The 24,083-nt window shown below is 43.2% G+C and overlaps 1 protein-coding gene across 1 annotated transcript in view; it reads left to right on the forward strand.

Moving 5' to 3' along the window:
* Positions 1-4,546: 4,546 nt before the first annotated feature.
* The window catches only part of lsp1a (lymphocyte specific protein 1 a), a 48,766-nt gene continuing 29,229 nt past the window's right edge, over positions 4,547-24,083 (forward strand). Inside the window, exons 1-2 of the mRNA XM_084018403.1 lie at positions 4,547-4,882; positions 20,549-20,695. Coding sequence (XP_083874529.1) covers positions 4,824-4,882; positions 20,549-20,695 — 206 coding nt within the window. The 5' untranslated portion in view covers positions 4,547-4,823. The remainder of the gene's footprint in view (positions 4,883-20,548; positions 20,696-24,083) is intronic.

A 24,083-nucleotide genomic window follows, 5' to 3' on the forward strand; every position in this document is an offset into this window, starting at 1 on the left:
GTAGTTTGTGTGGTAAGTGTCCTCCCTTTCTTGCCATTGTAGTTGATGCTGTCTGAGGGCTAACGCTAGTGTGGTCACAGGTAAACACCAGCAGTGGCCGCTCTCTCTCTCTCTCCCTCCTCCGGTGCGAATGGGTGTGTCCCAGGTATGTGTTGGTATAGCAACCGACCGCAGTATTTGCTGTTAAATGAAGTGACGCTAATTTATTTATTTTCTTTTATCATTAGGTGTAACGTGCGATCAGCTGATTGGGGTCGCTGCTGCTTTGTCGCTGTTTTATCTCTGCTTCAACCGCTGATGCTTTGCTCTGCTCCGTTTTGACTGTTTGTTCTGCTTTGCGTGGTCTTCACGCTGCTTGGCTGTGTGGCTGCTCTTGCTCTGCTTGGCTTCACCAGGCGGTCGCCGCGGCCTGGCGTCTGCGGCCCACATTATGCCCTAGAGCGTCTCTGTTAGACTCACGCCTGGGTGTTTTAACTAGAGCCTGGCCTGTGTGTGTGTGTGTGTGTGGATGAGTGTTGGGTTATTCGAGTAATTTTGTTATTTTGGATTGATTACATATCTAAATTTGTTTTGTTCGTTTAGTTTATTCTTCAGTTTTCAAAGTGGGCACGTATTGATATTGGTTAAGATTATTTGCCCCTTTTTGTTTTGTGATTGATCTATTAATTTGTTTATTTCTCTTCAGTTGCTGGAGACTGGTGGTGGCAGTGCTGGTGCCCGGGTGGTGGTATCCCCTTTTTGTTTGCAGTGTCCGAGGAAGCAGGCTTCGCTTCACTGAGTGTGTGTGTCACGTCGGGTGTTTGAGTTGATTTCTTTTTGGTTAACCCCCCCTCCTGCACTACGCTCCTGTCCATACACTCAGCTCCAGCCTCCCTTTTTTTGATTTTTGTTTTGATTTTCTTTTGTATGAATGAAATTGATATTTTAAACTAGTCAGTTAACAATAAAAGTTGTATATTTTTCTAAATATCTGAACCACGTCTCATGCCTGATTGAGTAAACTTACCTGTGTGCCTTCCAAATTAATTCCCTGGGCGAGATTCCCAGGGTGGCGTTGTCGGTTCCTTTTCCTAATTTGGTTGTTGGTCAAATTATTAGGCTTAATTTTTCTTTTTTTACTTTCACCTTATCCTCGCCACAACATTATGAAAATAGCCACTGCCCAGAAACTGTCCCCCGATATGGACAAGCTGTTGAAAGTTAAAAGGTGTCTGGCTTCGACAAGTAAAATGTAGCTGAAGTAGGCTGGTCTCCCCATTTATCATAATCCAGTGTGATATGGGTGGGAAGAAATAAAAGGGGTTGGGGTTGATTGATGAGGTTGAGTGCCATAGGCATATGTGTGTGGAAATATGGGTTAAGGTTGACTGGTGATGACCTGGGCCCAGTATTTCAAAAGTGATCTGACTGGATTATCCTGGTCGGATTGGATTAAATCGTGATCTGATCTGAAAACTGGGTATTTCAACACAGATCCAGAGAATCCCTATCCTGAAGATCAGGATTCAGCTTTGGTAATCCAATCCTCCCTTGAATCCAGATAAAGGGCTGGATTTGGGTATTTCAAAATGTAAGGCAGAGATCTGGATCAGCTTGATACCAAAATTTCAGGATCATTTGGATCCCACCTCAGAGGTGGATTTGACTTGGATTGACAATGTCTCAGCTTCGCTTCTCCTAGATATTGTTACTCAAGATGTTCATTACACTTAATCTAAATTGTCAGTGCATTACTTGAAACAAATTGGAGTAATTTAAGAACAGGTGTAGCAAAAGTGTTTGGCTATGTTTGTGTACAAACTGATTATTTTACTTAACCAAATCAGATGCTATTTTGCTTTAAATTACCACAATTATGTTTAGTGAGAGCCTTCTACATAAAGGGAGACAAATTAGGATTGAAAAAATTGTATCTAATTGTGTCACTGATCAGGCAATAATACATGAAAATAATGCAACTACAATTTCAAACACTTTCCAGCACTTTATTCAAAATCCAACAATTTATCACTGCAATTGAAGCATTTCCAAGGATTTCCAGCACTCATACAGACCCTGTCCTTAATAGCTGAGTGGGCTCTGAAAGTAGAAGAAAGGGAAGGAGTATGAGTAATATCTTTGTCTTCATTTGGACTCCACAATAGTCACAGAAACTGTGCTGCATGATGACAACAGCATGATTTTCCCAGCATTACTGTGGCATTCTGACACTTCTGAATGAACTGCATAGTTCATACACAACACACATATACAGTGTGTGGTCTGTACAAATGTAGCCTATTTTAAGTCTGCTGTGTTGCCAATGACGTAACGCTAATAAACTCTGAACAGGTTGATGTTAGTTTAAACAGTTATGGTATAATGTACGTCAGATTAATTACCTTGTAAATCTAACTATGGACCGCAAAATTCGTAAACAAAGCCAGCGACCGCTAGCACGCTAGCTGCTTAACACGCAAGTCAATGGAGTTAGCTACCGTTAGCACGGCCGTGGCTCAATTAGAGATCGCTACAGCCTGGTTTTCAGTACGTGACAATTCATATATATAGCTAGCACGATATGTTGGTTGGGGTTCATATGGGCCTTAAACCGCTAAACATTAGACGACGGTAAACTTACATTTTTGACGTGAAAGTCGTGCTCCCAGCTGCTCCTTCTGTGAAGTAGTCCGCCATGTTTCAGATCCGGAGGCGGAGACTTGAGACTTGGTAATCCGTATCCAGCCAGGTCGGGATCACGGTGATCCACCCGGCCAGTGTTTTGAAATACTCAGATAAAGTCAGCAGGATCACCTTGATTCATGACTGAGAAAAGCAGGATTTCATTATCCGGATTATTCTGATCCGGATTACAAGTTTTGAAAAAATGTGCCCTGATGATCTGTTGTTGAGCCAATTTAATGATTTAGATAGCTCATATTTGGCTATTTTTTCAAGAACCTTTTTGTTTTACTAATTCCTACTGGATATTCAGTCACATGGCCTATTGCTGGACTACTTTATTCTGGCGGTTACTTTCTGTGACTAGTTTAGGCCTACTTGGCCTGGCCTTCTTTTAATTGGGCTAATTATGCATTGACGTGTTTTCATGTGCAAGCCTTCAATAAATATAATAAAATTAACAGTTTACACTTGTGTTATTTAAAGGAGATGTGTTTTGTTGGCACCTAGTCTTTTTTGTTGCATTTCTATTTTATAAATGTAGGGTACTTGCATGGATAGGAAAATGTTACATTTTTAAAGGGTAACTGTCTCCTGCTTTAGGCTGTAATTGTAATGTATGTAATTTAGGCCTCATTGTGAGGCTATTTTGGTGCCAATGCAATTTCTTTTTGATGTGTAGGCCTTCATCAATAATTTCAAATAGCCTACCTATCCATGTGTTGAGTCAGTGTTTGGCCTTTTCAGTCCGAAAGTGTAATCCGGCCCCCTGAGGTCACACTTGAAAAAAATCTGGCCCCCTGTCCAATTTAACCCTGGCATCCCTGGTGTAACCAATAGCGACAACTTCTGATGATACTACTGTGTAGTTTTACTTTCAGTGTTTTGCTCTTCACACATATGGTGTGGGCGTAGTCAGCTTCTTTTGAAGCCTTGAGTTTGTAATTTTGTCCGTTGCCATCTTGAATTTTTGTAACCAGTAAACAGAGGTGTTGTGAAATGTGGATGTGGATCTGATCCCACCCCAAGCAGCAACCTTAATGCATCCGGCTCCATCTGGTTTCTGGTGTGAAGCTTGTAACTAAGTCAGTTTCATAATTCATAGTCAACTTAGCAGCTTAGTGTTAAAGTCATCTTAGTAGCTAACTGCATTGGTAGTGTGATAGTGACGGTAGCGTCCTGTAAATCACACAGTAGCCGCGCCCCAAAGTATACAGTGCAGTGTTTCCAATGTTTACTGAGATAATAAATCAAGTGAGAAGTAGGCTCATTTTCTCATAGACTTCCATGCAGTCATACTTCTTTTACGTACAAAGGAATCGCCCCCTGATGGCCAGTAGAGAGAATGCAAGTTTAAGGCACTTCAGTTTTGGCTTCGCCTGGCCCAAACTAGCTGATTGATCGCACCTTATTTTTTTAGTAAGTTAAGTTTCCTTAAAGCGTGCTTGACGGTTGTATGGTAGACAGTTAATACTTTTGTCGTTCCTCCACGGCTGCAACGGACACATGACAAACACGCTGCTCATGTGTTGCTTTGGCAATCAGAGGGAGATTAAAATGTAGAGCAGGAGACAGGGATGATTCAGGAGTGGATTTTTTCCCCTTTTGGGGGGGAGGGGGGGTATCGTCTTTCATTCCCCCTCAGGGGAGACCACATGACCTGGCATAATAGAGAAAGGCAGCAAAGAAAGAAGAGAGAGAGAGAGAGAGAGAGAGAGAGAGAGAGAGAGAGAGATGTTGGGCCCCGCTGCTCTGAACTCTTCAATGAAAACCACATGTAGGACAAGGGGGAGGTGTGTGTGTGTGTGTGTGTGTGTGTGTGTGAGGAGGTGGGTGGGTGGGGGGTGTAATGACTAAAAACCCAGCCTCCAAGAGAGGAGGGAGTCACTCGGAGCACGGCTGACATTCCCAACGAGCATTACGGGGGAGAAAACAGTGTGTGAAGAGTGTGTGTGTGCGTTCCAGTGTGTGAAGAAGTCTTTCCCAGTGCAACACTCACACATCAGTTTGGGCTCTGGGCTTCACCGCGGCTGCAGGACAGAAAGCTGCCTTCACTTCGAGGTGGAAGCTGAACAGAAGAAGAAGAAGAGAGCGTGTGATCTCTTTTGTTTCTAACGTAGAAGAAGAATTCTAGAAGTAGTGGAAGAAGAAAAAGGGCCAACATGTCCAACGCTCTGCTGAGGAGAAACTCCAGCAAACAGGGTTTACAAAACCTGATGAGGTACGTGATCCATGTGTTTGTTTCCGTCGTTCACTCACAGAAGGAAGCAGGTTAATATTTAAACACAGACAGGGTTCAGTGTGTTTTTATTATTGGCCAGCTCGGATAATGACAGAAAGTGACAAAGCGTTATGTTGGAGAGGAGTGTGTTTGTGTGGGCAACACGTCCTGTCTAAATGGGAACAGTGGGATTACTGGGAGTGTTTTGGGTCACGCAGGGTTTTGGGGAGATTTAAATCGACTTACCTCCACTCACATGGAATAATCAAAACAAAAGAATAATACTTATGATCCCTTTTCAGCACAGCAATCCTGTTTTCAAAATGTATTTGTGGTAAAATGAGTCCAGACTGAGACGAGCTGGACGCTCGAGGCTGTTGCCCAGAGAGGAAGTGGTGTCGGTGACCGGTGTCAGAGGTAAAAGGTCACCTGAGTCGGCCTTTTGTTTTTCTGCTGAGACATGTCCTGTCTTTTCTTCTTTTTTTTTATTCATCCTGTGTCAGGTTCCAGCGGTTGGAGAAGATTAGAGCTCATCCTGCTGCTCTGCTTGTCTGTAACAACGTTACGTTTCTGTCTTTGGAGACAGTCGCCGTGTCCGATCAGTCGACCAGAGCAGCAACGTCAGATCGGTCAACGTCACATGACACATCCTAGAAGTTCACAATCCAAACACCTTAGTCTGTTTGTCTGGATTTTTGTGAACTTTTGGTGTTGGTTGCCAGGCTGGATTATGGGTCTGATATATCATTTAGATAGCTGTCATTGGGCGAAGGCAGGGTATACCTGGACAGGTAACCAGTCTATCACAGGGCCGACAAACAACCATTCACACTCATATTCACACCTACGGGCAATTTAGAGTCATCAATGAACCTAATATATCTATATTATAATTAAGGTTTCACTTTAGTTTGGAATTGCACAGTAAAATAGTTTGATATGGTCATATATACCCATCTAAAGACGGGTAGCTTCTGAAGAGGAACATTTCAGCCAGCATCTGATGGAAAATATTAATGTAAAGATGACACCATGTTCTAATAGGGTGTCATTGGAGGTGATTTAATTTCCTCAAACTTTGCAGAGAAATACATTTTTAGCGTCCTCTTTTCTCGCCGCATCATTATCAGTTATGATTTACTTTTTCACTACATGAGAAAACTGTCAGTTGCGTGAGTCAAAGTTGGCTAAATGTATAATATGATGTATGAAATAGAAACAATCATAACTTTAATCTATACAAAAAAATGCAACACAAATTGCTTAACAACGGACAGACATACAACATAAACTTCAGTGGAGGTCATATGAGACTTGTCTTGCGCACAATTAATATTTGATTACAAAACTACGTCATCCCTGCAGCTCTGATAGTAGTTGCTGGTTCACCACTTTGGTTTTAAGTTTTAATTTGTTAACATCTGTCAGTTGGATTGTTGTGGAATGTTCACGTTCCCCAGAGGATGAACTTAAATGACTTTAATATTCCTCTTTTCATTGAGAACAAACAGCAATATTTGCACGTGTTTATCCCTTCAGATCTTGAAAGAATTCCTCTAAAAGTTTCCATCAGAGTAAGATCATCTTTGATATTAATGGAAAGATCAGAGACACAATATTAGCATTAAGAGGAGAAATACAAGTTTCAGCCTTTCAGTCTCTCTTAGTATGAAAATGAATTTATGAACATTTGGTTAGCTAAATATTTTTTTTCTAGTCTTACACTCTCATCGAAAATAAAATTTTGTTTGAGAGCCAAGTTCCAGTTGGGTCGATTCATCCGATGGTTGACAAGCGTGTGAATCTTTGTAAACCCTCTCAGGGTAACCGGTGACTTTCCATTCACACAAGTTTCTCCAGAAGCCGATGTGTGGATTTGTCATACAGTCTTTTGAGTTATCTAGCTGTGTTTTAGTCTTTGGTGGCGTCACACGGTAGCGAGAGCTCTGAGTCACAGCGAGAACAGAGGGTTGTGGAGCCGATAACAGCTGGCGTCTCGCTGTGATTCAGTCCACTCAGCAGATGGCATCAGTCTGGAGGAGCGGCGGTGACATCACTCCAAAAACACTCACATGACGTTGGCATCTGAGCTCAACTGTTTGACATCCATCATCCACGTCGGACGCCGTGATTCATTCTGCACATTACGGTGTTTAGTTTAGCTGCTGCTGGGTTATTTCCTGTCATTTTTCAGCTGTGCTGCTTTTGCTAACAAAACAAATTAGAAATTTTTTTGTATTTTTGTCTTTAAAAAAAGACCCTTTTAGAGATTCACAAATATTCTTGTGGTTTAAAGGTTGGGATTGGAAGTTCTTTCTTAGCAGCATTGCAATCACTTATTGTCCATTTGGGCTTAAAAATGAGCTTTAATATCTCTGTATTTGCAACTCTTACTTGAAAGTTTTCTCGTTAATAATGCAACTTTTAGTTGAGAGAATCAAGTCGAAAAGTTGAATATATCTATCCACATTTAAGGCCTCTTGCTAAAAATAAATCTCTCTATTTTTTATATTTATTTTTTTAAGGAATTTGTTCATTTTCTTTTACTTTGAACTTCTACTCCACAACATTTATTTCCCAGCTATAGTTCAGTTTAAAAACTGCATTCAAGCCTCACTTGAGGCGTGATGAAAGTGGCCATAGCCACAGTAGCGATAAGGGCATCTCTCATGGTAAAACAAATAGCTCATTTTCAACCGTTTACAAGACTCAAGTAACCCGACACTTATTTGGTAGCTTAATGAGGGTCCTAACCAGTGGTGGACAGTAACGGAGTAAATTTACTTAAGCACATATCCAGAGGATTTGTACTTTACTTGAGTATTAGATTTCTTTGGTACTTATTACTCTTACTTTAATACATTTCCAAGACAAATACAAGACAATTACTTTTACTCAAGTTAATTTCTAGAAAGGCTGAAAAGTACTCGTTACTTTCAGGTCTGCTCTTTTTTTTTCTTTCTTTTTTTTAAAATACTATTGGACACAAGCTGTGTTTGTCAAAGAAGGAAACCTATCACAGTGCACGCTCTCCACTGGGATCCACGTAAAAGCGGAAATACGTAATCCCTCCCCATAAGGATACCGCCAAAGTAGCCACGCTCTCGACTGTGTTTGTCAACACAAAACCATGACAATGGCTGAGTCTCAGACTGAGTGTGATAATGATCCGGAGGAACTTTCAGAAAATCCTTGGCCTTATCTGGACTCCATGTTTGAGTTTTACAGAGTAAAAAACATGGACACAGACAAACAGTCATATATTTTCAAATTTGTATTGTGTTTGCCGAAGGAAAAGTATCTCTGCTTTCAACAACTCCACTTCCAACTTAAATAAACAAGTTGACGTAAGTTAAAGGAGAAATCTGGTCATTTTTGACCCCATGTCCGTTGTCCTCAGGGTCATCCCGACTTATTAGAAGCAAAAAACCCGACAAAAATTGACGTTGCCTAGCCCGAGATCTGTACCTGCCTGGCAGCCTTCCAGACTCGCTACAATGCTAACCCATTGGGGCACCGTTGTATCTGCTTTCCTGGGCCACAGAAAACAATTCCAAGACCTATGCAACACAGGTTGTGTCCGTACGAGACACCACGGTGCTCGTTTAGCTCAAATAGTGTTGCAAAACGACATAAATATGTGTGTTTTAGCATGAAGTTACTCACCTCAAATCACCCCGTAGAGTAGACATTAGCAGTAGACAGCCGAGCGCCTGTCGTCCCTCCCAGTCACCGCAGAAACGAAAACGTTTTTCACGTAGTTTTGATTTTGTATCCATAAAGAAACGACTGAGCAGTGCAGTCGTCCTGTCCGTAATAAATCCATGAAGCTGTTACGTCCATATGTATGACTGTTACAACATAGCAACATAGCTTCAGCTAGTAACGTGCCGGGCGCTCGTCCGTCCCAGTCACCGCAGAAACATAGCAACGATAGCTTACAGCTAAACAGTAGCCGGGAGCCAAAACAATGGAAGACTCGCGCAAGTTCCCGTCTCCCGACGTCCTCACTCTGGAGCTGTTTTCAAGCCACAAGTGACAAACTTCTTTCCATCAAGTAGTGCCGTCATGTTCATATGACAGTGTAACTGGCGCTAGCCTACATAGTAAGATTGCTTAGCCTTTGTGACAGTTGAAGCTGCTACAGCGACAACAAATCTTGCGCAGTCTCAGTAGGCTAGTTGTGTTGACGGCATGAGTGGGAGTCGTGTGTCGCGTGTAGCGTGTAGCGTGTCGCGCGTGCAGACTGCAGTCTCTCATCAACAGAGTGAGATCAAAGTGACCCTCGCGCGACTGTTCAAGATGTTTCACTGTACTGGCTTGAAAACAGCTCCAGTGAGGATGGCAGACGGGAACTTGCGCGAGACTTGCATTGTTTTGGCTCCCGGCTACTGTTTAGCTGTAAGCAGTCGTTGCTATGTTGTAACATAGTCATACATATGGACATAACGGCTTCATGGATTTATTACGGACAGGACGACTGCACTGCTCAGTCGTTTCTTTATGGATACAAAATCAAAACTACGAGGAAAACATCTTCGTTTCTGCGGTGACTGGGACGGACGAGCGCCCGGCACGTTACTAGCTGAAGCTATGTTGTTATGTTGTAACAGTCATACATATGGACGTAACATCTTCATGGATTTATTACGGACAGGACGACTGCACTGCTCGGTCGTTTCTTTATGGATACAAAATCAAAACTACGAGGAAAACGTCTTCGTTTCTGCGGTGAGTGGGATGGACGAGTGCCCGGCACGTTACTAGCTGAAGCTATCGTTGCTATGTTGTAAAATAGTCATACATATGGACGTAACATCTTCATGGATTTATTACGGACAGGACGACTGCACTGCTCGGTCGTTTCTTTATGGATACAAAATCAAAATTACGTGAAAAATGTTTTCGTTTCTGCGGTGACTGGGAGGGACGACAGGCGCTCGGCTGTCTACTGCTAATGTCTACTCTACGGGGTGATTTGAGGTGAGTAACTTCATGCTAAAACACACATATTTATTTCGTTTTGCAACACTATTTGAGCTAAACGAGCACCGTGGTGTCTTGTACGGACCCAACCTGTGTTGCATAGGTCTTGGAATTGTTTTCTGTGGCCCAGGAAAGCAGATAAAACGTGCCCCAATGGGTTAGCATTGGAGCGAGTCTGGAAGGCTGCCAGGCAGGTACAGATCTCGGGCTAAGCAACGTCAATTTTTGTCGGGTTTTTTGCTTCTAATGGGTGTCTGCTGTGTTTACGATATGGCGAGATAAGAGGCTGAGGAATGTTTCTGGTTGAGGTAGCTGATGAGTGATGTGGGCACTGAACTCCCCCTCCCTCCGCAGGCTGTCTGCATTAAAAGGACCGAGTAAACACAGCCCCACTGCCTCCAGGAGTGCTATCTGTGAGAGCAGATCAAAGTCAGTATGATGACCTAATGGAAGGCAGCAGAAAAGCCGTCCCAGGTGGACACTGTACATCTTTACTGAGGGTTTCTCAATTATACTTTTCTAATAGAGAGGCCTGCCACTTTCGATTTTTCCATTGGACCTTATTTGGGAAAACAATAGTCAATAGCGAGAATTTCTTGAGCCTGTTTGAATTGTGCCATGAGTTACACATATGAATTTTGTGAATTTAAAAGATAATTTAGCAGGACAAGAAAATCTAATTTTGTAATATAGCTGTTGAAGTAGACTGTGAAAATGTAAGTGAGGACTCTGAAGCTACAATGTCTGTGTGTTAGTCAGCTTAAGTGAACTAAGTTAGCTAGCTAACACACCAGGCTAATGGTTGTGTTGGTAACGTACACTGTGTGAGAGGAGAGTTTCACACAAAACAAAATGATGCTATAGACAAATCTACGAGAAACTCAGACTTTCTTGACTTGCAAAATGATCATTTAAATGGACAAACATCATATCTATAATTCATAGCACAAAACAAACAAAAATATTTATCTCTTGCGTTGACTATTGTCAAGGTGGGACGGTGACATGCATTCTTAAAACGTTACCATTTTTACAAAAAACCTGTGGCGCCAACATGAGCCGAGTACTTCAGCATATCATTCACTAGCGTTAGCAAAGGAGACTTTTGTCCAACATGAAACCAGAAGTAACAGGATTATTTTAACCCTAAAGCCTATAGCCATGATCCTTTACTAAATATAACCAAGTAGTTTTTTTGCGTGAACCCAAACATAATTAACTCCTCACTATGTCCCGCCTCTCAAACACAGCCCGGCCAATCAGAGTGTAGCACCGTCCGGCTCTGACCAGTGTCCAACAACTATCAGCCTTTTCCCAATATAGACTCTCACACAATTTATTCTGGTTTTGTTCATTTTCAGGGTGGTTTCGTGGATTCGAGCTAGTCATGGTTAAGCATTGTGTTATTAATAGTGTTAATAGATAAGTGTTTACACAAACGATACTTCCAACTGAAATAGTTTGAAAGTTATACGACACAAAAACAATTTTTATTGAAGTGTGGTAAAACATTTTTCTGGGAGAATAAAAGGCCAAGACAGTTGAGTGCCATAGGCTACAATTTATACTTTTTGGGTGAGCTATTCCTTTAAGGCCATTAATCGCTGATGTGTGAACTGTATCAACCATTTCGGCTCCCGGCTGTTTATAGGGAAATGTATTAACCTTTGCCCTCTTGTTTTCAGCTGCTTGTCATTTTTTGACATCTTAGAGCAAACACAGCTTCAGGTTCAGTCGGATACATGGTTTGTTTTCTTTTGGACTTCCCAGAGAAAGATGCTCAACGAGAAAGTCCACGTTGAGGTATTTTCTTCCCCGATGCTCGGGAACTTCTCTCGTTGGGAAAACCCTGAATTTCTTGTAGTCCTTCGGGATGATGTCATTGATGTTTGTCGGGTCATGATGACACACAAGGATGTGTTGGAAAGTGACTGCACATCTCTTGGCTGTCCTTCAAAGTTAAAGTCAAACAAACATGATACTTTTAAGAATGAAACATCATGGTTTGGCTCAAAATGCCGAAATGGAAACAAAACAAAAACATATTTGGGTAGAAAGATCTGGTTCAAACATGAACAGTAGTCTATTTCTTGACCCATCCATCGTCTCCACCTCCTACCTCAATGAGGACTTCCACGGTGACCAGGGTGTTACTTCACCATTTCTTACTTTCAAAATCAGAATCAGTTTTCTTTGCTATCAATGAATGTAGAGAAAATGCAAAACTTCCAACTGGACATATTTTCTCTTTCCCAGGCTTTTGTTAATGATCTGTAACACCTGGTGTGATCCAGGTCCATCCCTCGACACCTGAAATCATACAATTTAGGATTTGTAGTATCTTTGAATCATCACCAATGAAACTAACAATGTCCTCTTGAAAAACATTTTCCTTCATTCTGAACTAAAGAAGCTTTATAAACGTCTCTGAGAAATCTTGAAATGTCTGGTTTAGCATTCCTAGATGAGCAGAGCAGAGAGCGTTGACATTCAGCCACAAGTGGGCCGGATCTGCTGTACAAATGATCCAACACTTAAATCAGAATTATGAATGATAATCACATTATTATATTCATCAAATAGTTGTTGAGATGTTTCAGTCAGAAAACATTATTTTGCTGTCCATTTTCAATCTCGGGAAACAATGGAGAAGTTATACTGGGAGACGTATTACAACACAGCAGCTTGACTCTGCAGGGCGAAGCTCCTTCCTAACAACTCGTCCGGTGACTTATTTTCTGGGAAGTGTCGTCTTTTTGTCGTTGTTGCATGAGAGTGATTCAGTGCCATCCGCCGCCCGACTTGTCTCAACACAACAGTGACTTCATCTCTCCAACGTCTTCCCACCGTCCTCGTCTGTCCCCCGGCTGAAAGCAAGCCGTGTTATTATGGTGTCACTCAACCAAGTCATCCCTCCGCTGACAGCATGTGTACTCACAAAAGAGCAGCTAATACTTTTAATCTCTTCTCCTCCCGATGGCGGATCCCTCTTTCACTCTTGTTCTGCTGAGACGTCGCAGGACAATAAAGCCGAAGCCTGAACAAGTGCAGACAGACGGCGACGACAATATGTGGTTTAGTTGGTGCGTTGGCAGGTGGTGCAGCTTTGTATCTGGTTTGTGTGTCGTGTTTCTGGTGGTTGCTTCTGATGTTGGTGAACACAAAAATGAATTATTAAAGGCATTGTGGCCACAAATATGCTAGCAACCAGCTGTGTCTCCAAAACACTGGAAGACAGTTTATTATCAAAACAAAAGCCCCTTTTAGACTGCCTTTTCACTGCAGATTGTTTTTCCCACAACATCATATGTGTAAAATGTGACGAGACGGAATGGGGGGAGTGGGAAAAGCCAGGAAACCGGAACAGAAGGTAACGTTTTGAAGAAGGGCCAAGTGCGTGACCGCCACCGGGGGATTTAAAAAGCTCAGAACGTTGATCCGAAGAAGATAAAAATCCAGGAGTTGCTCATGCCAGGCTGCCATTGTATGCATCAGGTTCAAAGTTCAGTACAACGGTGCATTCATGTGATTGTAATCTGTGTAAATACGCCTAAAGACCGGAAGCAGGGGATGCTGCTAGCCTAGCTTAGCTTAGCACACAGACTGGATGCACAGGGAAACTGCTAACCAGGATTTGCACTGTCTGGGACCAGGGGGAAACTGATAGCCTAACAACCACTATCTTTCAATTCTGGTCAGTATGTCAGTATATTACATAGTAGAATATCAATATAATTTAATTTAACCGCAGATCAATTGACAACTATTTGGTTCCGTGATTGATATTTTCAGTAATTTTTCAAGCAAAAATTGGACTTATTGACTAATTGATGATAAAGATAGTCATTTTGTTGCTGAACTGGGAATTTCTTGAGAGGAACCTAGAGGGCCATAATTTGAAGCGTAGAGCTGCTGTCAAGTTGGGCGTGAAAACAGTCTTTCAATGTTTGCACAATGTCAGCTAGTATAGTGCGTGTTTCATGCTGTCCAGAGACAAAGACAATATGAATATATATCTGGGGGATGTTGACCGCAGTCACAAGTTAAATGTCGTCTGTCCGCTCATTTATTAAAGGCATATTCCATTTAATGCATTAAATATTCCCACAAAGGCAAAAACAACCTCAGGTGAGCATAAAAACGGTTTCTCTTTTGAGGACGTTTTATTGAATGTTGCCGTTTCCATGCAGCTTTTCTAATGTGATACTTCAAAATGTGCATAAAAATGTGTGAATGGAAACCCAGCTGTTGAGACAACTAAATAAATCTTCCAAAAATCCTATGCAAACGATGTGTCTTTCTACAGGAACCACATCTGTGTTTGTATATTCAAATCTAAATGTTTTACCAGCGCTTCTCTCGTTGACTCCTCAGGTGACGGTTTGAACCTTCCAGCCAACCACACTGACCTCCAGAGCTCAAGGGCGCTTAGTCAGCCTATAATCTGAAGAAGCGTTGATGGAGGCCGCATGCTCAGTCTTGCCTCTGGTGTCAGTTTACATACAAACCTGCTCGACTCCGGCTGAGGAAGCGATAGTCTTGGGTACATATAACTGTCTGGACTGTCGTGTAGTCCGATCCAGTCCAGAACGGCTCTCTGGGTTTCTGATGAGTAGAACACGAGAGACAGAAAGCTGTAGTTTTAATAAAACACAGGACAGGAAGGAGGAAGTAAAGCCACCGCCGATTCCAATACTTTAAAATCACTCTGTCGGCGGGTTATTCATTGAGTCAGTTGTTTGAGTCCAGGCCGAGCATGACAGAATCCCACAGCGTTGATTACAGAAAGGAGACCTAACGAGAGTTTAGCTCACACAGTCTGCTGGCTCAAAGCACGGCAGCTTTCAACACTCAGACTGTTAACAAACCAGCAAGCAGAACACCTACGCTCATGTCTCACACAGGAACTCTCAATAATATATTGTAAAAAAAAAAGGGGAAGCTTTGACCTAACCTTCAGGGGCGTAAATATTACGGATGGGACGCAGAGAGACAAGTCCTCCAACGATGACCTAAAGTTATAAAAGAACAATGACACTTTTTAGTCCGGAACAAGATGGCAAACTTTATTATTCCTTTCAACCTTGGCAGCACAGACCAGATCCACTCCTTCCCCTCTTACTTTCCCCCCCAAAAAAACAGAATCAAAATTAGAATACTTTTTTAATCCATCAGGAAATTGTATAAAACACCCTGGACATAATATTAGCTGGTGGATATTTGGCATGTTCATTTTACTTTTTGGTGCAAGTACAACAAGTGAATGCCAACAGCTTCTATGACACAGTCCTACTAATCTAGCCAGGTGTTTGTAAAATATCTCAAATTGGCACCATTATGATTAACTACAAGATCTTCCCATAGTTTTAATATATTTATTCCACAATAACTAAATATCGGCCCTTTGACAGACTGGTTACCTGTCCAGGGTGTACCCTGCCTTCGCCGAATGACAGCTGGGATCAGCTCCAGCCCCCCCGCGACCCTGAATACAGGATAAGCGGTAGACGATGGATGGATGGAATAACTAAATATCTACATGCTACATGAAGTTGTTTAATAACCACAACAAATATTTATGATTTCACCAGTCAATAGAATACAGAGATAAGCTGGAGATGAGAAGGAAAGTTGCTTATTAGGTAAAAACATAATTATATAATCTGCAATAAAGGAGCCATTCTGCACAATTGTACTTTTGTTACATTAATTCAATTTTAGCCAGCATTCTTCTTTCACCACTGAACACATTTGGATACGTGCAGTGATTCTTGAGCAGAAGCTTTTATTTTGAAAGTCAGCCTCAGTCCCTGTAACTGAGCATCCGGTCTGACATTGACTGAACTGTCCTATGTGCTGCTTTCTGACCCACATCCAGCCGTTGACTGGCCTCTCTCGACCTCCGTCCCGTCACAAGTTTCCTCTCTGACGTCGGCCTGTCGGCTCACAGGAAGGAAGGAGACACATGGACGACGAGGAGGAAGTGATGCTGATGCTGACAAGGGTTACAGCGTATCAGTAACAAACCTCTGGATCACCACCCACTGTGACTCCACAGGTCCGGTATTTTTACAGAGGTTGAACCTTGACCCTTGCCTGTTCCAGACCTTTGAATCCGCCCACTCCACCTAGTCCAAGTCGCTGAGTTGAAGAGTTGATATCAGGCTACCTTGATCCATCCACCAGCTGGTTTTGGCCTCTTCTACTCTAAGAGGCGTTTTTAGTGATGACCCTACAGTTCTGCAACTTGTCTTTGGATTTAAATCATTTCAGAATATTTACTCAGGGAAAATAGAAAATCTAATGTGATCAAAGCTCTAAAACTATCTCTAACGAAGTGCAGGAGAGGGATCCATCTTTTATCCCTGAATCTGGTGAAATCTGACGAGAACACAGAAGGTCAGAGGTCACAGTGTCCGACCTTCATCCGTCTGTTAAAGAAAGTAGAGTAGCAGATGGAGCCATTAGGGATCTGTTGGTGACCCAGAAGCCAAATGTGGGTTCAGTAACTGGACACCTGAGTGGCCACATGCGCCTCCACTGAGGCTAAAACAGGATAAACATCAAGACAACTATCAGATCAATCATGTCAAATGTGAAATCCCGGAAACTGTCCTTTGTCATTTTTATACATTTTAGGCTTTACGTGTGTCATTTAAAGGTTATATTGATAACATTTTTTATGTAAACGAAACATTAAAAAATAGTACATCCACAGAGCTTTTATAAAGTATCACTTCTCGTGAAAAACAATTTTTGATAGTGTATTATCATTTTAAAAAAAGTTGTCGGTCCGTAGGCTAATGAATGTTTTGTTTACCTCTGTGTAGATGTGTGACGTGTGGCTGCAGCTTCTAGCAAGGCTTGTGAGCCAATAGAATAACGACGTTGGTATCACGTGGTATCTCTGTAGTCAGGGGTCAAGGGTCTTTGGGGTTGCCAGTTAGTGTGGAAAAAAGGGGAAAATGTCTGAGTTTAGCAGTGGCATTTTGGTTCCAGTCCCAAGTGCTCAGTGACAAAAGGAGGAGTGAGACCAGAGTGAACATTGGTTCAGTGTTTGATCGTCGGAGTCAGCTAAAGGAGTTTCAAGGACTGAAAAGCCACGCCGAGGTGGCTACTTTCATCTTAAATGGTAAGATATTGTTAAAGCTAGCTTAACACCATGGGCCCTACTTTCGTAGACCATGCAGGAGCAGTCAGCACTCAGTGCACCTGCGCCACGCCGACAGGGTGTGTCCGCCTGGACTTTGCAAGTTTCGTGCACCGCGCAGGCTCGCGCAGGCACACCTCCCGTCTCGCAAGTGGGAAAGAGGGAGGAGAAGAAGGCGTGAGTGGGAGACGAGGAGGAGACGAGGCGTGGACTGGGATTAATACAGCCGATTCAGATCTTCACCAATCAAATGAGCTCCTCTCCTCTCCTTTAATGCGTTAGGGGAGGTTCAGTGCAAGTTCCGTCACTTGACAACCCGATGACAGAAGCAGCGCCGCCGCTCCCACCACGCTCATCACGCGCTGTGCGTGCGTATCATAATAATAACAATGCCGATATTATAAAATACAGGAGAGAGAGAGGGAGATGTTTTGGTCCAAGAGGCTGAGTTTCCGTTACGCGTGCCATCCGCCTTTGATCTGACGTCAAATGTGACGGGACAATCTATATAGATATAAATTCACGTGTTGATTCAATTAGTTGCATTAAATAGTGTTTGTTGTGATTATTTATTGCATTTAAATGTGCCTGGAACTGTGGAAACCTGCCTGTGAGGTCTCGGTGACGTGTACGCACTGCGCGCCGGTGAGCCAAACTTCTGTAATTCGCCTTGAATGAATGGACTTTATTTGCACCTTGCGCCTTACGCCAAAAGTAGACTAGGTTGGAGCTGGCGGGCTTTCGGCGCAGTCTCGGCGAGGCTTTTTGCCACGAAACTTCCGCTACGCCAAGCAGAATCTGTGACGCCTCCCCCTGCTGCGCCGCCACACCCATCTTGGCGCAGGCGATCCACCAAACTGCCAAACTGACCGTGAGCAAGGCTGCGCAGGTCGAAACTTGCATTATGCTGGCTCCGCCACCCTGTGCTGCCCTGCGCTGCGCCACGAAACTAGGGCCCCATATCCTTACCATGATTTGGTCATGGTTATGTTTAAAGTTGAGATGCGTTGCTTCTAGCGAACCTCTGTGGCGGTAGATGGAACTGCAGGTGAGCCTCTGGGACTCATCTCCCTCACCAACAGTGTGGACTGTCTCTCATCTGCGTGATGCCTTCAAATGCTCCACACTGAAAGGAGGTCCGTGGTTTCCCCTCGTTGGCGTCACTTTGCTTCTTGATGACTTTCCTTCTTCACTTCCATTAGTTTGTTGTTTATTTTTCTTGGACTGGAAGTTGAATGGTCTTCTTTCTCTGCCTGTTGATCCTCCATTGTGAGTCAGCAGTAATGAAATGTACCTGGTCAAACACTTTAGACTAGAGGGAGCCTGACTCAGCAGTTGGAAGTTACAGATTTCCCATTCCAAGTAAACGCAGCATACTTCCGTGAGTAGCTCCACCTGTTTTACATTTACATTTAGGTAATTTAGCAGACGCTTTTGTCCAAAGCGACTTACAAGTACATTTGTCAAAACAAAGAAAGCACAACATATCTTTGCCGATAAAGTAAGAGCTAAAAATAGAAACAAGTGTTAGGTCCTCGTCTGAGTAAAGTAGTAGGAGTTCAGCAACATACCTTAAGTACAACAGTGCTATGATCAAAGTGCTATAGATGAGAACATGGAAGTGCTTTAATTTGGGGAAGGGGGGGGGGGGGTGGTGTTAGCATGCATGCTATGTAGAGTTGAGGTGAAGTCTGAACAGGTGAGTCTCGAGCCTTTTTCGGAAGATGGCAAATGACTCAGCTGTCCTGACATTAGTCGGGAGTTCGTTCCACCACTGAGACGCCAGAACAGAGAAGAGTCTGGACTTTGCTGAGCGACATTTGTTTGATTTCAGCGATGGTGGTACCAGCCGGCCAGCTGAAGTAGAGGAGCGAAGTGCTCGCTTCGGGGCATGAGGTTTGACCAGTGTTTGAAGGTAGATGGGTGCCGTTCCATTGATGGCCTTGAAGGCCAGTGCCATCGTCTTGAATTGGATGCGTGCTGCAACAGGGAGCCAGTGGAGGTCACGGAGGAGGGGGATCACATGGGAGAATTTGGGTAGAATGAAGATAAGGCGTTTGCAGTGTTCTGGATACGCTGCAATGGTTTTGCGCGGGAATGTGTGCGCATGGAGATCCTATTTCTGGGCAAAGCAGCAAGCACGTTCATGAGTGCAGTGGTTCCAAAACTTTTTCAGCAGGGTCCCCCCTTTGTCGCTAAAAAATATGTTGTAGCGTATGTTGTAGCTGCTCATCACACGGATTCTTGAGGGTCGACTCATTCTTATGTTGACAAAACTCAGAGAACAGTTAGAATAAACATCTTTGTGTGTGTGTGTGTTTGTGTGTGTGTGTGTGTGTGTGTGTTTGTGTGTGTGTGTGTCAGCCCCGCCCCTCGGTGAAACAGAGAGGAGAGATGCTGGATGAAGCGGTGTGTCGTTAATTACACTAAAACACTCCTCGGATGCTCGGCAGATGTTGTTCTGGCCGGATCTTCACTGAGGCTTTGTGGAGGAGGAAAGCCTGAGTCATTTTGTCGCGTGTAATACGTGTCAAATGCTTCTCATTTAAGCTTTTATTGGTTCCGAACCACCCGTGATAGAAGATGTCATCTATGAGCAGCAGCACCACAGTGGAAAAGTACTAATCACATGTCAATTTGGGGATTTTGGGCATAACATTAATTAAATAATGAATTCATGAACATGTAGAAGGTCGTAGAACATTATGATAATAGTAAATGATCTAATGTCTTATAAATTGTTGCAATTTTGGGGTTGATACCATTTATTACACAGATTTCATGCTAGATTTAATTACTTTTTTTAATAGAAGTTATCAAAATAGCTCCATATACCTCCAACATACCACATTAAGACAACAAAACCAAAAAGGAAGCTTTGGGGTGTAAAGCGTTTTGATATTTAGAGATCTTCTGAGAGAATCACATTTTTATGGTGATCAGATGGTGATCAGACTTTGGTTCTGGAAACTCCTTGTAAACCATTTTATATAGAATCAAAACATTTTCTCACTACAATGAAACGGTTACTATGGAGACTATCATCACACAGACTGGTCTCATTGGATCCACAAGAGTCTCAGCTTTCCAATCAGACACACTTTATGCAATTCAACGCTGTTTATGGAGCCCAGGGTGAAGAAATATTAAAATCCACCATTTTAGAATCAAGTAAAATTACACATTTATACTACATGGGAAAAACAGGAAAAACTGCATTATTGTATTTGCCTCAAAATGCAAGACATCAGCATAAAGTAGGCATGCCTGTAAAAGGGGGGCTTGTGGGTAACCATTGAATCATTTTCTTTGACATTTCTTGAGGTGAGAGGTCAAAGGGACCCCTTCCAATATCGCCATGCAAGTTTTTCCACTAATTTCTACAGTATATATAGATGATACAGACACATACTGAAATGGAAATTCAAATTTGCTTGGGAAATGAAAGTACTAAGGCACAGCTACACACCTGCAGTGTTGGTCATTCTGTTACTTTTTGCGTAGCTTATCTGTGTCGTCCTCCTCTGCAGACTGACGGCTCAGAGGAGCATGGAGGACGCCGAGGAGGTGGAGAGGGAGTGCCGTCGTAGAGCTCGGGAGTCTTCACGCTGGTCCAACGGCGGCTCGCTGCCTGGAGAGTCCTCACCGGAGGACGGGACGCCGGCAGAGGAGAGCACGTATGTACAAACACCTGTAGTCTACATAATAATACAGAACAATACACGTTATTCATACAGCACTTTAGAGCAACAGCGTGCTTTACATAGTTGAACTATGATTTCAGTGGACATTATTTCTCAGTCCCGCCGTGAAAGAGTGCAAACATGTAGGAAGCTGTTGAATTCCTTGTTCGTGTCATCATGGGAACCCAGGAAGTTAAGTGCTGAATATTATTCACCCACTTCCCTCATGTCTAACAACTTCCTGTACAAGCTCACTGTCTGACCGTGTGTTCTCTTTCTGGACGAGTCTGTCGCCAAGTTTCCTAGCTGTGAGGCTCCTCGTCGTACGCTCACATAAAAGTAAATGTTTCCATTGGGAGAAGCTGCGAGCGACCTCTTCCCTCCCCACTGCGCTGATGTGAAGACCAACACGCAGCTGCCTTCTCATTACACAACCTCCCAAGCATGTCTACTACAGAGCGTCTGCCACCAAGTCAGAGCTTGTGGTTCACATTTCAGACTCTTAATTACAGCTTGCACCTAAAACACCTTCTCCTCCGTCACATCACAGGCTCAGCTGGTTTCAGGCCGCGGCGTCTCGATGTAGCCTGTAATTGAAAGGTCTTCAGATGTTAACGTAGTTTTGAAATCCCCTATTGCTGCATGAATTTGTGCCTCCAAGGAGGTCAGAGGTCAGGAGCTGGAAGATGGATGTTGGTTGAAGGGGCTGTCATGTTCTGCTTAGATCAACCTGGTAAACTTACATGGACGACTTGACATTTGGCCGTCGAATCAACCAACAATGTGAGTCCTTCTTTCTCAGCTCCAAGCTCATTGGTTCCTACCGAAGATCATTACAAACACGGACACTCAACAAAAATATAAACGCAACACTTTTGTTTTTGCTCCCATTTTTCATGAGATGGACTTAAAGATCTAAAATTCATTCCAGATACACAATATTACCATTTCTCTCAAACATTGTTCACAAATCAGTCTAAATGTGTGATAGTGAGCACTTCTGCTTTGCTGAGATAATCCATCCCACCTCACAGGTGTGCCACATCAAGATGCTGATCTGACATCATGATTATTGCACAGGTGTACCTTATACTGCCCACAATAAAAGGCCACTCTGAAATGTGCAGTTTTGTCTCACAGCAAAATGCCACAGATGCCACAAGCATTGAGGGAGCGTGCAATTGGCATGCTGACAGCAGGAATGTCAACCAGATCTGTTGCTCGTGCATTGAATGTTCATTTCTCCACCATAAGCCGTCTCCAAAGGCGTTTCAGAGAATATGGCAGTACATCCAACTGGCCTCACAACCGCAGACCACGTGTAACCACACCAGCCCAGGACCTCCACATCCAGCAGGTTCACCTCCAAGATCGTCTGAGACCAGCCACTCAGACAGCTGCTGAAACAATTGGTTTGCATAACCAAACAATTTCTGCACAAACTGTCAGAAACCTTCTCAGGGAAGCTCAACTGCATGCTCGTCGTCCTCATCAGGGTCTTGACCTGACTCCAGCTCGTCGCCGTAACAGACTTGAGTGGGCAAATGCTCACATTCGATGGCGTCTGGCACGTTGGAGAGGTGTTCTCTTCACGGATGAATCTCGGTTTACATTGTTCAGGGCAGATGGCAGACAGCGTGTGTGGCGTCGTGTGGGTGAGCGCTTTGCTGATGTCAATGTTGTGGATCGAGTGGCCCATGGTGGTGGTGGGGTTATGGTATGGGCAGGCATCTGTTATGGACGAAGAACACAGGTGCATTTTATTGATGGCATTTTGAATGCACAGAGATACCGTGATGAGATCCTGAGGCCCATTGTTGTGCCATACATCCATGAACATCACCTCATGTTTCAGCAAGATAATGCACGGCCCCATGTTGCAAGGATCTGTACACAATTCTTGGAAGCTGAAAATGTCCCAGTTCTTGCATGGCCAGCATACTCACCGGACATGTCACCCATTGAGCATGTTTGGGATGTGCTTGACCGGCGTATACGACAGCGTGTAACAGTTCCCACTAATATCCAGCAACTTCACACAGCCATTGAAGAGGAGTGGACCAACATTCCACAGGCCACAATTGACAATCTGATAAACTCTATGCAAAGAAGATGTGTTGCACTGCATGAGGCAAATGGTGGTCACACCAGATACTGACTGGTTCTGAGTCCCCAGACCCCCAATAAAGCAAAAAAATGCACATTTCAGGGTGGCCTTTTATTGTGGACAGTCTAAGGCACACCTGTGCACTAATCATGATGTCAGATCAGCATCTTGATGTGGCACACCTGTGAGGTGGGATGGATTATCTCAGCAAAGCAGAAGTGCTCACTATCACACATTTAGACTGATTTGTGAACAATGTTTGAGAGAAATGGTAATATTGTGTATCTGGAATGAATTTTAGATCTTTAAGTCCATCTCATGAAAAATGGGAGCAAAAACAAAAGTGTTGCGTTTATATTTTTGTTGAGTGTAGTTTCATCAGTAGGCTGGACATAACGCGAGGAGGAATTTCATTTCATGATTGAAGAGATGAACTCAAGACCTTCTAGCTCTGATTGATTGATGATGGATGTTGTGATAGTATTGGTTGAAATATTATATTATATAAATATTATATTTTGTTTTCCAGGGGGAAAGAAAATGTGGATTTTTATATAAAAATACAATTTACTTGCTTTTTGATATTTGGGGAGGGCATACATTGTTTAATGTGTGCACACTATGACAAGGGCTGGATGTAAAAAGGTTTGAAAGGCATTTTTCATTTCAACTTCACCTCCCATGGTCCCATATTATGAAAACCAGGTTTTCTCTGGTCTCTACACCTAAAAACTGGTCCTCCCTGAGCCTGCCAACTCCCAGAATGAGGAAAACAAGCGACCGAGAGGGGGTGTTCATCACCGAGGTGAAGTCCGGTGTGTCCTGATAGGCCGAACTCCTCTGATGATAGGAGATATCCGAGAGGGGGCGTTCTTCACCGAGGTGAAGTTCGGTGTGTCCTGCGGTGAGACAGCAGTGAGATAGCAGTGTTTCACAATGTCGTCGCTCACAGCTAGACACGCAGATTGCTCTGTTGTTGGTTGTACAAATCAACATAAGTGCTTCTATTCGGTCCCAGCTACAGAAGAACAGAAGAGACTTTGGTTGCATTTAATTTGTAATGACAATGGGCCGGCTGCGGTCCGTGTTAGCTTCTATGTGTGTGCTAACCACTTCACATCAGGCTGCTTCAGTAAGGAGGGTCAGTACAAAGCTGGCTTTGCCTCGACACTGACCCTCGTAAAAGGATCTGTCCCAACCATACGGGACCAGCAACTTCACCTGAGACACATAGGAGAGCCATAGCGATAAATCCACCGTAAACATTGGTGCATG

This window comes from Eutrigla gurnardus (assembly GCF_963514095.1).
Source record: "Eutrigla gurnardus genome assembly, chromosome: 9".
NCBI classification, from domain to species: Eukaryota; Metazoa; Chordata; class Actinopteri; order Perciformes; family Triglidae; genus Eutrigla; species Eutrigla gurnardus.